This window comes from Perca flavescens, chromosome 22, assembly GCF_004354835.1.
Source record: "Perca flavescens isolate YP-PL-M2 chromosome 22, PFLA_1.0, whole genome shotgun sequence".
NCBI classification, from domain to species: Eukaryota; Metazoa; Chordata; class Actinopteri; order Perciformes; family Percidae; genus Perca; species Perca flavescens.
Genome location: NC_041352.1, coordinates 24,077,562 through 24,092,926, shown reverse-complemented (window position 1 = coordinate 24,092,926; position 15,365 = coordinate 24,077,562). Strand labels below are relative to the sequence as shown.

The window sequence follows — 15,365 nt, the reverse complement described above, 5'->3', positions numbered from 1 at the left end:
CAAAAAATGTGAAACAAAAAGCGCTCATGTACCCCCTGCAGTACCCCTTGTGGTCCACGTACCCCCATTTGAGAACCACTGCTGTATCTGATCTCAGCCGGTCAGCTGCTGGTCTCTGCAGCAGTGTGAGCACTGGGTCGGCACGGTTACACAGTGATGACTGCGGCAGCACAAATTGCTGCACGTTGGCCGCCTCTCTTGAACCCCCCCCCCCTCCCCCCTCCCCCATCCTGCATTTGTGCTGCAGGATTTTCCATAAAATTTCGGGTTTGGGCTGAAGAAAGAGTGCAGCAGCAGTGCCACACTTCTGTCAGCCACACCTTTGCTGCATGTGGCATGTTTTTTTTTATTTTATTTTTTTGTTAAAGAAGATGAAACAACAGCGTTTAGTAAAATATGATTCCAGTTGTTTCTATACCTGCATTTAAATGTGAATGAGAATTTGATTCAGTGGGATGATTTCTGATGGAAAAGTGAGCGTAACTGTCTGCTCTCCCCCCCACCCTCCCCCCTCCCTTCATCGTCCAATAGGATGCCGGCAGTCAGCAGATTGGATTCCTGTTGGGCAGCTGTGGCGTTACCGTGGCGCTGACCAGTGACGCCTGCCACAAGGGACTGCCCAAGAGCGCAACAGGAGAGATCCCACAGTTCAAAGGTGAGCGTGAAAATCCCTCAATCATCGCTGGATTGTAAAGATGTTTCTCTGTGGGAGGGGGGGAGGGGAGGGGAGGCCCGTCTCAGGACACGTCATGAGGAAACTAGAAGAAGAGAAGAAAGGGAGCGAGCTTTCATTCTAAATTGATGTGTTAACCATTTGGAAAATCCAACTTTAAAGTCATTCTAAACAATCAATTAAAAAACGTTTTTTGTGTATTTGAAATGTTGACTTCGTGTGTAAACTGTTTAATTATAATTTCGGAATTTTGTGTCACTCCCAGTGTTGGAAGAACTAGTCTGATTCTTTATTTATAAAGGACAACACACATTAATCAACATTTCTGTAAATGTGCCAGTGTTAGCCAGCCAGCTAATTTTCAACTGTAGTCCTTTGGCCAGATGATTATAGACCAGAGCAGCAGGAAGCTCTGGTCCTTTACTAAAAATACTTTCATTCACCACATTCAAAACATTACTTAAGTAAACGTACCGGTATGTAAGTATACTCAGCAGTAAAAGTGTGTATGTTGCAGTAAAATGTTCCCCGTCAGTGTTTTCCTCTTCTGTCTGATGTTTCTGGATTAATATTCCTGCTGCATTCATGGGTACGTTGCATTTCCCTGCTGTAGATGTTTAAGGTTGGGCTCATTTTAACTTCTTTATATACAGTTGGGTAGTTTAATCTACAGCAATGCATCATGGTCTATAAGATCATCATATGTTTGGAGCGTCGCTGTCCTATGAGAACCACGCATCTCTAAAAGGTTTTAACCCTTGTGTTGTCTTCCCGTTGACCTGCAACTTTTGGTTTTTCTGGGTCAAAATTTAAAACTAAAATTGGTCGACACTTTTTCTCACTTTTCCCGACGTCTTTGTCACTTTTTTACAAGTTTTTTCTTTTGTCACTTTTTCCGATTATTTTGTTGTAGGTGTTTTGCGCTTTTTGACGTTTTTGTTCTTTTTTTCACCACTTTTTTAAAGGTGTCCTGCCACACGTATTTCATTACTTTGTGGTAATGTCTGAAGTTCTACCGTGGACTCTGTAACATTTTTTGTGGAAGAAATGCCTTGGTTACCTTGTTTCAAGCCATTCTAGCGTGGTATAGAAAGCCTGGAGGAAGACTTAGCTCGATTTCTGCCAGTTCTCCTTAATATTCAACGTTTAAGCAGTTTGAATCTGATTGGCTAACAGCTAGCCAATGAGAGCCTGGCTGTCAGAATCCTTTAACCAGCCCAACTGGGCAAGCTAATTAATAGTAATGAGCTCAGGCAATATGATGTCAGACTGACCAGCTTTTGTAATTGGCCTGATTTCTCTGCTTATTTCTTTTCAGTGGCTAGAGCTGACAAAGGAGGTAGCAGTTCATTTTCACATTCACCACATAACACAAATACATATGGACCTGACATATTTCAAAAAAATGCAAGTAAAAAAAGGTTTTGTATGGCAGGGCACCTTTAAATCTTTTTTTTGTCCATTTTTTCAATGTTCTTGTATCATTTTTTTTTCTTCAGATTGTATTTTGTACTTTAGTACAGTACTTGAGATTAAATGAAGGTGTTTGCATGTTTATAGAAATATGTGAATTGTTGTAGTTCCTTCTTTTTTTTTCTCATTATTTTGGGTGACGTGTGGAACAACTGGGTCTTTTTTTTTCTGGTTGTATTATTCAGATGAAGAATAATAATAATAATAATAATATTCCCTCTCTGTCTCTGCAGGTTGGCCCAAGTTGCTGTGGTTTGTAACAGAGTCCAAGCACCTCTCCAAACCTCCCCGAGACTGGTTCCCTCACATCAAAGATGCAAACAACGACACTGCTTACATAGAGGTGAGCTAACCGGCTCAGCTGATAAAGTGTCTCCTTTCAACAGAAGCTGGGACCTCAGCCTGTCTGTTGATTCCAACTCACACTCTTTGCTGGTCTTTGCTGCGTCTGCTGGAGATTTAATTACTAATGTGGCTAAAATGTATGCAACATAAAAAAAGGAACAAAGTAGCCTATTTTATTTAATATAAGTTCCCGTATTAAGTGTCTCAGTGGTCATCGCTGTATCTCCTTATTTTAATTTGGTTAAGTAAAGCAGCAAAGGCAGCACTTGACAATACTTTAACGTACACTAGGGATGAAATGATGAGGCAAGGAATCAATGAGTTGATGGATTGGACACAGTGCACCTTGATGACTGGTAGGCCTCCGTCTCGTCTGATTTCACTGATCCCTCCGTTTGTTTTCTCAGTATAAAACCTGTAAGGACGGCAGCGTGCTGGGAGTCACGGTGACCAGGATCGCTCTGCTTACACACTGCCAGGCTCTCACCCAGTCCTGCAGCTACACCGAGGGTAGGCACACACACACACACACACACACACACTGCTCAGCCTCCAGGTCATAACTGAGTGATTGAACCCTTTTCTTCTCCCTCTCTGTCTGTAGCGGAGACCATAGTGAACGTTCTGGACTTTAAGAAGGACGTGGGCCTGTGGAACGGCATCCTCACGGTAAGACCTGCCTACTAGACAGGGGTGTCAGACTGGGGGGGTGGGGGTGGGGTTGGGGAGGGGGGAGGGAGCAATGAATAGCTGTGGAATGTGGGGACGGGCCCATAAAGTAAAAGGAAAAAAAACCTTTCAGTCTTAAAAGTTAATTTGTGTGTGTGTGCGTGCGCGTGTGTGTGTGTCGTGCAGAGTGTGATGAACATGATGCACGTGATCAGCGTGCCCTACTCGCTGATGAAGGTCAACCCTCTGTCATGGATCCAGAAAGTCTGCCAGTACAAAGGTCAGACACAGACACACACACACACACACACACACACACACACACACACACACACACACACTCGACCTGCTACTCAGCTCAGTCAATTCAACTCCATTCACCTGTCTGTCAAACAGTCAGTTTGTCAAATAGATTAAATTGCTAATTTTCTCTCTTTCTCTTTCTCTCTGTGTGTGTGTGTGTGTGTGTGTCTCTCCCTGCAGCCAAGGTAGCGTGTGTGAAGTCCAGAGACATGCACTGGGCTCTGGTGGCCCACAAAGACCAGAAAGACATCAACCTGAGCTCGCTGCGCATGCTGCTGGTGGCCGACGGATCAAACCCCTGTAAGGGCACAGTTTTCACTTTTTACTAGCGTGGGGGAGTTTAGAGAGGCGGCTTTGAGATAGAGAATGTCAGGGAAATAGATAAAGTCTCTTGGGAAGTCAGGGAACTGGGTCACTTTACAGGAATAGAGCAGGATGTGTCCATCGCCGCACATTTGGTGTGATAAATGGTTTTGAGTCAGACTGAATGGAGTGGAAACCAGACTGAACTATAACAGTCAGAAATCAGGAACATCTTTCATTTTCTGTTCCAAAACCATCAGACTGTCACACAATTGCATATTGTTTACACAACAAGTTATTTTTTTCTATGTTCTAGGCTGCAATTAGTTTCAGTTCATTTGAGTTTCAGCTTGCAGAGACTTGGACCCTGCTTGACGTTGGTAATCCGTCACAGTGAATATTCAGTCTGGTGTGTTATATGGTGATGCAGCTGGGAGCAGTTTTGAAACCTGGTAATTTTTTTCGTAATGGAAAACCAAAAAAGGCGAGTAGAGTCGAGGCGAGGCGAGTAGGTACCATGTAATGAAAAAGCGCCAAAAGTGAAAAAGCCCAAAGTCCAGCCCAAAGGGACTTACCATCTCCAACAGAAAACACTGTTCACCAACTGCTCCAAACAGCTCTATTGTAGTCCAGCCTTTACTTCAGAGACAAACGTGGTCACTTTGTAACACACGTTGTAATGCTCGCCTAGCTGCTAGCATGGTACACCCTCATACTCTGCTTCTGACTGGCTAGTAGTCCTTACCTAGGTACTGTCAGGGCACGCCCTCATACTCTGCTTCTGACTGGCTAGTAGTCCTTACCTAGGTACTGTCAGGGCACGCCCTCATACTCTGCTTCTGACTGGCTAGTAGTCCTTACCTAGGTACTGTCAGGGCACGCCCTCATACTCTGCTTCTGACTGGCTAGTAGTCCTTACCTAGGTACTGTCACGCCACGCCCTCATACTCTGCTTCTGACTGGCTAGTAGTCCTTACCTAGCTACTGCACATGTGCGACTCCCAACAAAGATGGAACAGAAGTGAGATATCTCACTCTGTGGCTAAAACAGAGAGCTCAACACACAGGGTGAAAAGAGGAGCTGCAGCAATGTGCAGTACAACAAAAATATGGTGTTTTTTGAAAATGAAACCAAGTAAATCTATTCTGATATAACCTCTAAATACAATTATGAACCTGAAAATGAGCATAATATGAGCACTTTAATGAATTTTCGAGGTTCAAAGAGGCAAAATTTCGAGAAAAGTCCAAAAGAAATTAATAAAAAAAAGTAGAGTATCAGAATGTTGTTGTTTTCCTATTTCCTACTCTAATCAATCATCTGAAGACGCTTCAGATTTATCCGGTGAGCCATTGGAGGGCCTGAGCCCTAGGTTGGACTAAACTGCTTACAAAACGGTTTATAAAGTAGTTCAAACTAGCTCTACCTCGAGCAGCTACAACAGCTTAATGCTGCTCTGATGCTTCAGTGTTAACAATCTAATAATGTCCGATAACAGGAGACCTTATACAGCAGAATGAGTACTTTTACTTTTCATAATACAAGTGCATTATGCTGATAATACTTAAATAATTACTTAAAGCTACATTGTGTAAGAATTTCTCCCATTTAGCGGGGAAATTGTATATGACAACCAACTGAATATTACTCTCTAGCCCCTCCCATTCCGAACGCATTTCAACTCCTACGGTGGCTGAACCTGAAATTAGTATCTCCAGTGTTTACACGCAGCTGTTCTAGCCACTCCAATTGGTCTTTTGTGACTTTGCCTGTCGCATTGTCGTTTTAATTCTCTTTTTTGCTTCCCTGGCGAGTAATTTCCCCCTGGCATTCGTCACGGTGCCACTGAGTTTAAAAGTGCGAAATCCTTCTTTGGCTAATGTATTTTAAAGATGGAGCCGCTACATGGCTGCCGTATGTATTCTGAATGGCAGATTCTACGCTTACGAGAATACTTTGATTAGTTGGGGGAAGTAATTACACATGAATGAGCATATATTTGCTAAGAATGAACTAAAAAAATTACACAATGTAAGATTAAGTAGTCTTTAGAATGCAGGACTTTAACTTTTAAAACATGTATTTTTACATCTGAGTACTCCTTCCACCACTGCCAATGGGATTATTTCAAAATAGTCCCTGCTTATGACTGTGCTGCCACCATAACCTTAACAAAAACCATAAAGGTAGCATCAGATCTCTACAGTGCACTGAAAACAATTATTCATTACAGCGAGGTGGTCTTTCTGCTGGGCCTTAGGCCTGTCACACCTCCAACGGTGCCTGAGGTGGACTGTGCACGGCAGGGGCGTCCTCTTCCCTGAGGCAGGCCTAAACCTGACCGCGTACCGCAAGGTTTTGCTGCAGGGTCTTCAGCTGGGGACCACCGCTCATTGACGTTTCACCCCTTAACCCAGAACATCTCCCGGTGGCAGGGGCAGTGAACAGCGACGTCTCCCTGACACCCCCTGCAGCAAAACCTAATTGGATGTTACTCCCCAAGCCTTGTTCCGTGGTTTCAGCCAGAGCCAGTGGCTTGCATTTCTCAGCTTCCTCAGAGAGCTCTTTGGTGGATCTGATCAGTGTGGCTCCACGTAGTCCCAGGTCCTTGAGCAGGTGTGATGTCGATCTGCCCACGAAGCCTCTGGCTCCCACCTCCACCGGGCACAGCCTCACAAGAAAAAGGGCATCAGTAATGTAGTTAATTAGGATAAAAACATTCACAAAGCGTCGTAACACAAAAATGTCTTTCAGGACTCTTTTTAGACCCTCGTAGAACGGCCGTTTGGGTTCTCGTTTCATGTCAGGAGTAAACGAAATTCACCGAAACACCTGAAATGAACCACTTGTGACAGTTTGTTTTCGGTTTCTGTCCGTCAGGGTCCATCTCCTCCTGCGACGCCTTCCTCAACGTCTTTCAGACTAAAGGGCTGAGAGCTGACGTCATCTGTCCCTGCGCCAGCTCGCCCGAGGCCCTAACGGTGGCCATCAGGAGGTACACACACACGCACACACACACACACACACACACACACTCAACCCTGCTTTACGTACACACATTATGCAAACATGCAAACACACGAGCACAAATATGCAAACAGTCTCACAAAAACACACATTCACCTGTGCAAATGCATCCACGGAGAGTACATACTGTAAACATATTCGCACATTTATACACATTCTCGCAAAGAAGTCCGGTTTATTTGCCTCTCCAGCACACAGCGGAAGTAACAAGAAGAGCCTGTCTGCACCTGCAATAACTAATCAATCAATGAATCAATCATTCAAAGATCAACACAGACTGCTGCACAACAGAGTCAGATTGTAAATTCAGAGTTTTGCCAGAGTTTAACGTTTAATACTGAAGCAGCAACAAAACTAGAAGTTCCAATTATCAATCTTCAGTTTCAGCAAAGGACTCTTGTATCCATTCTTGGACTCATAGAAATCCAAACAATCATTTCTGCTAAAAACATTTTTGTATTATCCTCCCGTGAAGGAATTTGTTGAGTAAAAATGCGTTGTTTAGCAATAGTTTTTTTGCTGTCTTTCGTTCGCCCTCCGTCAAAGTCCGTTTGCACTGACCGGCTTTAATTTTTCGGCACTCTGCTCTTCTTAACATCATTTGATAGAAAACTTTTTTTCTTGGACCATAGAGAGCCTATAGAAAGGTGAATAATATGTACACTTTCTATGGTTTGTGGGTGAACTATTCATTTCTTAAAAAGGAGAAATAGTTGCAAAGTTGTAAATAAAAAATAGTTAAACACGCGAGGCCATTTCAATGTAAGCTCAAGATTTATACCTGTTGAACTCGAGACAAAGAACCTCTACAATACTAAATTTTTTGAATTTTCTCACAACTGGTCAGCTGGTATTTAAAAAAACACATACACATGGACATTTCTACATCATCATAATGCAAGTGTGCACATGAAATAACAGTAAGCTGTTATAAGATGTCAAAAACTCACACTACAGACTCTGTTCGCTGTATTGTTAGCGGCGTGTAACGTTGGTTAATGACAGTATGAGTGTGTTTTGTGTTCAGGTCGGTGGAGGACAGCAGCCAGCCTCCGGGGCGGGGCGTCCTGTCCATGCAGGGTCTGACCTACTCGGTCGTCAGGGTGGACACAGAGGAACGCCTCTCGGTGCTCACCGTACAGGACGTGGGCACTGTGACACCAGGAGGTACGTCTCTCTGCCCCCCGTCCACAGCTGGACGTTGCTTAGCTTCCGTGTCGGTGCTCCTTCCTGCTTCCACCTCCCACCCTGCCAGGCCCCTCTTCACACTACTGCCCCCTGGAAAGAGAGTGCAAAGTCTCAGGGGCAAAACATCCCGCTTTTGTAACCGTACTTACCCCGCCACTATTAGGCTCCTTAATGCTCAGGCGCCTTGCAGAGTTAACGTGTACTAAATGCACCTTATTCAAATGCACTTTATAGACTGCACAAGACACTTTATGGGAAGTTGCAATAGCACAAGGTCTTTACAGCTTTTTACTGGTTTGAATGATTGTCTTTTATATATTGTATGTTCCTGTGTATGTATTGCCTTTTTTTTGGTGCCAAGACTAATTCCAATCAACTGTGTTGACATGGCAATACAGTATTGAACTGATTGAACAAACTGGGGGCGTGACGACAAGGGCTGCACAAATAATCGCAATTTTATCAAAATCACAATATGAACTAGTGTAACATCCAAATCGCAGAGGGGTGCACTATTAGTTAAAGGCAAAATATGTGTCGAACCGTTCTGGATTAAGCATTTTGGTGCTACAGAGACGTCCCGGCCTACAAATCGTATCCTACGGACTAAAGAAATAGATCTTTGTTTGGTATAGATAATAAAAAAAATCACACTGTAATCATTTAATTTAGTTTTTAATTTTAATATTCTTAAATGAAAATAAGAACAAAAAAAAAATATATATATATATGGAATCAGCAAATTAAGAATTTAAAAAAGTTAAAGGCAGATTCCATAGGGCCCTACATTAAGTCTAACTAGAGATAATATGACTATGTAAAATAATTGCAATTTGATGTTTTCCTCACATCGTGCAGCCCTAGTGCCGACCGCCATCTACTGCAGCTAACACACCGACTGTGGAGAAGTAGCTCATACAAACCCACTTCAAAAGATCCAAACTATCCCTTTAATATTTACAAAAGCGTCAGTGGCCAACTAATGTGCTCTGAATACAAAAGTTAAAGGCCTCAAAGCTTTTTCAAATGTTTGTATGAAAGGGGCTAAGTACCTCATACAACCCCACTTCAAAAAAATCTGAACTATCCCTTTTAATCTGTCGGCCTCCAGTGTTGTCATGCTCTGAATGGCAAAAAAAAAATCCATTAAGTCCATTAAATCGTAAAATTAGTTTTAAGGGTGTGTAAATGTGCAGCTTCTCCTTTTCATCAATGTCCAATTTTTTGCGAGCGTTCTCTCTCCTCATGACTGAGCGAGTTAAGTGGGTTCAGCTTTACGTTTTTCAAGAGCTTCAAACACCTGAAATAACACAAAGATTGGAGAATTGGCAATATGGCTGCAATCCATTCTCATCAACTCAAGTTTTGTCTCTGAGGACAACGTCACACAGGTAGTTTAACGAGGTGACACGGGACAAAAAACAGCTTTTAGGACATAATGCATCATCTGTTCAGGTCCTAGTGAAGAATCCACTGACACCACTGACATTATTACTTTGGCTGACATGTCATGGACTGAAAGCGTAACTCTCGCCAAAATGCAACCTAGGGTGAATGTACCCTGAGTCAAACTTTCGTTTAAAAGCATAATTAGGACGGAAGCGCCACTTTTAAGATTGACCGTATTCTCGTTTTCGGTCAAATGGCCTTTTGAGCGGGAGTGCTAGGTGCACTACTGTGATCACATCCAAAATCACTATTTTTAAAACACTAAGAAGGCTCGACACTAGGGCTGGGCGATATGGAGATAATCAGATATCACGATATTCTTGACCAAATACCTCGATATCGATATTGCGGGATATTCTAGGGTTGATAATTGGTGCTTTAACAACACTTTTTCACTCACATTTTAGATAAATAATCATCAGTAATGTGGACATAATGTTTAAGTGGGGAAAAGGCAAATAATAGAACAGCTAGAACAGTCTGGTAAGTTCAGAAGAGTACATCACTTTACTGTAATGCAGCCTTTAAAACCAGGAAAAGACAACACTTATGTCATATCACTTTATTACGATATCCAAAATGTAAGACGATATCTACTCTCGTATCACGATATCGATATAATATTGATATATTGCACAGCCCTACTCGACACAACATGAGACTTTGCTCACCAGGGGTTCCACACATGAACTCATCATTGAGAACATTGGTTGTGTACACAGAGTTTACTAAAAAGGAAGGTTTTAACAACTCACTGTAGCTGCTGGTTTTCCGCTCGCCGTCCATCTCGCCAGTCAAAAAGAGTCGATCTCCAAATGCGAGTGAACGGACTCCATCGGAGGAAATGTCATTCTTATATGAGGCTCCTATTTCAACTACAAGGTCAATATTGTTTCTCACTAACGACAAAACAACAAATAATCTGTGCATGTATATGGAACTAAGCTTTAGGAGCTTTCCATCTTTACTCTCCTCCCTGTTACGGTGCATTCGGAGATCGACTATTTTTGACTGGCGAGATGGACGGTGAGTGGAAAAACCAGCAGCTACAGTGAGTTGTTAAAACCTTCCTTTTTAGTAAACTCTGGGTACACAAACAATGTTCTCAATTCTGAGTTCATGTGTGGAACCCCTCGTGATACTTGGAGCAAAGTCTCATGTTGTGTCGAGCCTTCTTAGTGTTTAAAAATGTTGATTATGATGTGATCACAGCAGTGCCCCTAGCACTCCCATTCAAAAGGCCATTTGACTGAAAACGAGAATACGGTCAATCTTAAAAGTGGCGCTTCAGTCATAATTATGCTTTTAAACGAAAGGGTACATTCACAAAAAGACCCTAGGTTGCATTTTGGCGAGAGTTACGCTTGAATTAAATCTGTTGTGTACGCTTAATTAGAACTGCAACGAGCGTTTTATGTCAACATTGATTATATTCTCAAGGTCTATAAAAAGAATCCATGCAAAAAATGTTCAGTTCAGTGTCATAAAAAGACAAAGAGAAACAGAAAATGTTTAATGGTTTAATTAAACTGTTTTAGCCCTTCACTTTGCAATGCAATTATTAGTGTGTGTTAGCACATTCAAATAAATAATAAGTACACAATAACATAGGTAAATTATTCTTAACATTCAATATCATGTATTTACAATGGTGTTTGAATGAAAAGAATGCTGATTTGAAAGAGTAATATCAAATTCCAGGACTCCTTAATTGTGTATATTTGGAGACAGTAACTGTAGTTTCACCACAGCACTTTACACGTTCTAACAAGTGCTGAGCCCCTTAGCCTATTTTACAACCTTAATCGTACCTTTCACCTTTAATGTGTTCTTACTGTGTTGTAAATGTACTTCACATTAGAGGGCTGTTTAGTAAGGTTAGGCTGAATATCACAAAACCTTTCCTCAAGGAAGATATACAGATAAATACACTGGAAATTAAACTCCACTGGGGTAATGAGTACTCACACCACCCAGTGTTCACCACGGGAACTACACACACTGTGAGAAACTCAATTAAAGGAGGAATTATTTCATCTGTTAGCTTCACTAAACTCTGTTGGACCCTCAGAAATAAGCTTGTTTTGAGGTTTTTCTTCCATAAGAGAGCATCAACGTGAAACTGAGATTTAAAATCTTAAAATCTGAACTCAAGATTGATCAACAGCCCTGTTAAATCCCAACAGATACAGTAAATATGCAAGTATTTAGATCAGGGGTGTCAAACATACGGCCCGTGGGCCAGAACCGGCCCGACCAAAGGGTCCAACCAGGCCCACCGGAGGACTTTGCAAAGTGTGAAAATTGTAGGGCTTCTCCCTCTTAGTCGATTAGTCGACTAATCGGTCGTTTTGGTCTTAATCAACTTAGATTTCTTTAGTCGATTAGTCATGTTTAATGCTTCCAAGAAACGTACGAGCACATCTCTGGTAAACACAAGAATTAAAGTGGTGCTTTTGCATGACACTTTGCGGAGAAACTCAGATTTACAGATCTGTCGATTAAATCAACTAATCGATTAGTCGATACAAGCGAATAAGTGTTAGTCGACTAAGAATTTCTTCAATCGAGCACAGCCCTAGAAAATTGCAGAGAAGTAATTTATTCCAGTTCCGCTGTCGGAGCAGAACCAACTTGTGTTTGCCAACATCAAGCTGACAAGAAACTCTGTTGCAGATCAAGTTTCTGATCTTTCTGGTCCGGCCCACTTGAGATCAAATTAGGGGGCTGTGACCCATGAGCTAAAATGAGTTTGACACCCCTGATATAGATCCTTTACTTAAGTAAAAGTAAATATCACACTGTAGAAAATACTCTGTTATAAGTTAAAGTCCTGCATTTTACCCAAGTATTAGCAACAAAAAGTACTTTATGTAGAGTAAAAGTACTCATTTAAAGGCTGCGATCAGACAGCGTGTGTTTTAGTGGCCTGGGGCAGCTTTTTGAAATGGTTTTCGATGAGAGGGAAACGTTTCACTCGCTGCTTTTGCATTGCTGAGCGCCTCACATTTTCCCGCTGTATGCGCCTCGCGTTTTCGCAGCAGCGCCCTGAAACCTGATCGGGGCGTCTTTAACAAAAAAGTAATAAATAAAATGTACTTACTTTAGTGACTTTGCAGCACTCAGCCATTCTGTGTTATAAGACAGTAAAAATCCCACATTGATGCCACATCTTTAAGAATATAGTGCTGGCACCAGTTCCTGTTGTTCAGATATTCTCTTATCTTAACCCAGTTCTTTGTGTCACCTGGTTTTAGGTTGAAACTAACATGAAGTAAACGCCACAGCTGGGTTAGAACAACCTACTTTTAGATATTTATTCCCATAAACAGGTGCATGTTGAGTGGACTCTGGTGGGAGCGCCATTTGTTTCCCTGTGTGAAAAAATAACTTTGTTAAAATAGAAATGTATTCATGGGAACAGAAGAGATTTCAAAGTTGTTAACCCTTTGTTTGTTGTGTCTGTCCGTCTGTCTGTCTGTCTGTCTGTGTCTCTCTCTGTTTGTCTATCTCTATATCTGTCTCTCTTTCTGTCTCTCTCTATTTGTCTGTCTGTCTGTGTCTGTCTCTCTCTCTCTTTGTCTGTCTCTCTGCCTGTCTCTGTGTGTCTCTCTCTCTCTGTCTGTCCGTCTGTCTCTGTGTCTCCATCTCTCTGTCTCTGTGTCTCTCTCTATTTGTCTGTCTGTCTGTCTCTCTCTCTTGGTCCATCTCTGTCTGTCTCTGTGTGTGTCTTTCTCTCTGTGTCTCTGTATCTTTCTGTCTGTCTCTGTGTCGCTATCTCTCTCTCTATGTGTCTCTTTCTCTCTGTCTCTGTGTCTCTGTGTCTCTGTCTCTGTGTCTCTCTCTGTCTCTCTCTCTGTCTGTGTGTCTCTGGCCCCCTCCAGGCCTGGTGTGTGTGGTGAAACCTGAAGGCATCCCTCAGCTCTGTCAGACAGACGAGATCGGTGAGTTCTGCGTCTGCTCCATCGCCACCGGCACCTCCTACTACGGCCTCACCGGCATGACCAAGAACACCTTTGAGGTGAGGCGGCTATTTGTGGATATTTTTGATTATTTATTTGTTGTTTGGTCTATTAAATAACAAAAAATGTCCATCTCAAGTTCCCCAGCCTGAAGTGACTTCTACAAACTTTCTTTTTCCGACCAACAGCCCCAAACCAATTTGCTTTTCGTAGAAGATTACATTTTTTTTTTAAAAACCTAGCTAAAACCGGAGAATTTTAGGTGTTTATGTTTAAAGAAATTACTTAATGAATCCATTCTCAAAAATGTTGCAGATTATTTCCGATAGAAGTCTCCTGATAATTTACGCATAATTTGGCACAGCATTTTGTATTACTTTATTCATTATTAATTGTTTGGAGAATATTTTGAATTGATTTTCTCTCAGTTGGAAAAATGGCAAAAAAAGCTAATAGCTCATTTTGTTTTGACTCTAAAATACTGATAATTTGACTGTGTAGTTTTGTCGATTATCTGCCTGTTGTGTTTCACAGCACAATCATATATACTGTATATAATACATTCAGTTTTTCTCTTCTAATTAACTAAAGCTTTCACATGTTGTAAGAAAAGATTTTGTGACTTAAACACGTAAAATCAGACTTAAAAATGGATGTTTAGCATTTCTGTTTTGAGGTTAGAGAATGATTTTGGCTGGGTTTGGGATATTAATCTCTGTAATATCGCAATGTGTCTTTAATGTTGCTCTGCAGCGCCTGCTTGGCCATAAACTCCCCTTTACAGAGCAGCAGCGTGACGTTATCAATATAAAAGTCCCAAGTTAAAAATATCTGCATCTGATTTTATCATGCAGCTCTGCTGTAGCGCTGGCCTGTTGCCATGGCGACCTCGCAACTGAAACGCGCGCATGTGTGTGCCTGTGTGTGAGTGCGCATGCGTGTGTCTGTGTGTGTCTGTCTGTGTGCATGTGTGTGTCTGTGTGTGTGCATATTTGTGCGCTGTGTGTGTGTGTGTGTGTGTGTCTGTCTGTCTGTCTGTGTGCATGTGTGTGGGTGTGTGTCTGTGTGTGTGCATATTTGTGCGCGTGTGTGTGTGTCTGTCTGTCTCTGTGTGCATGTGTGTGGGTGTGTCTGTGTGTGCGTGCGTGCGTGTGTGTGTGTGTGGGTGTGTTTGTTTGCAGGTTTACCCGGTGAGCTCCAGCGGGGGTTTGGTCAGCGAGTACGCCTTTGTGCGGACCGGCCTGCTGGGCTTCATCGGCCCCGGCGGCCTCGTCTTCATCACCGGCAAAATGGACGGGCTGATCATGGTGAGCGGGCGGAGGCACAACGCCGACGACATCGTTGCCACGGCGCTGGCGGTGGAGCCGATGAAGTTCGTCTACAGGGGCAGGTGAGGAGAGACTGTTACGCCATGAGCAGGACACACAGGTAGGGGCCGGGTGCCCAATTCAGTACTTTTTAGGCACCGACCAAATTGCCTCTAAAGTATCGAAAAATGCCTGGTCTAAGGCTTGAAAAGATCAGGTATTCTTTAAGAGGCTCCCTTAAGACTTTCCGCACAATCTGGCATCCCTTTTTAGCCCATTGATTAGATATCAATGAAGAAACTGACAGAAACTGACCAGTCTTAACTGAGCCCTGAGCTAATCCCCTCCCTCCTTTCTTGCATGTTGTTTCTCCTGCGCTCCTGCAGGATAGCGGTGTTCTCCGTGACCGTGCTGAGGGACGAGAGGATCGTGGTGGTGGCCGAGCAGAGACCCGACTCCACCGAGGAGGACAGCTTCCAGTGGATGAGCCGCGTGCTGCAGGTACATCACATCTCACCTGGTACTTTGACCAGATTCAGTTCTTGGGTCACTACGTTTCCAGCAGGATCTAAAACTCAAAACACAATGCAAACTCTCTCCCAACTAGGGCTGACCCCTGTTGGTCGATTAGTCGACTAGTCAGTCGTTTTGGTCTTACTCCACTA

General features: G+C 42.7%; 1 protein-coding gene across 3 annotated transcripts in view; it reads left to right on the top strand.

Annotated features, from left to right (window-relative positions):
• The window catches only part of LOC114549212 (disco-interacting protein 2 homolog C), an 88,724-nt gene that overhangs the window by 47,003 nt on the left and 26,356 nt on the right, over positions 1-15,365 (top strand). For all 3 annotated transcript variants that reach the window (XM_028569440.1, XM_028569439.1, XM_028569442.1), the window contains 11 exons: positions 532-655; positions 2,380-2,489; positions 2,899-3,001; positions 3,096-3,160; positions 3,347-3,440; positions 3,644-3,763; positions 6,648-6,762; positions 7,822-7,961; positions 13,316-13,452; positions 14,575-14,783; positions 15,087-15,201. In XM_028569440.1, the coding sequence (XP_028425241.1) occupies positions 532-655; positions 2,380-2,489; positions 2,899-3,001; positions 3,096-3,160; positions 3,347-3,440; positions 3,644-3,763; positions 6,648-6,762; positions 7,822-7,961; positions 13,316-13,452; positions 14,575-14,783; positions 15,087-15,201 (1,332 nt within the window). The remainder of the gene's footprint in view (positions 1-531; positions 656-2,379; positions 2,490-2,898; positions 3,002-3,095; positions 3,161-3,346; positions 3,441-3,643; positions 3,764-6,647; positions 6,763-7,821; positions 7,962-13,315; positions 13,453-14,574; positions 14,784-15,086; positions 15,202-15,365) is intronic.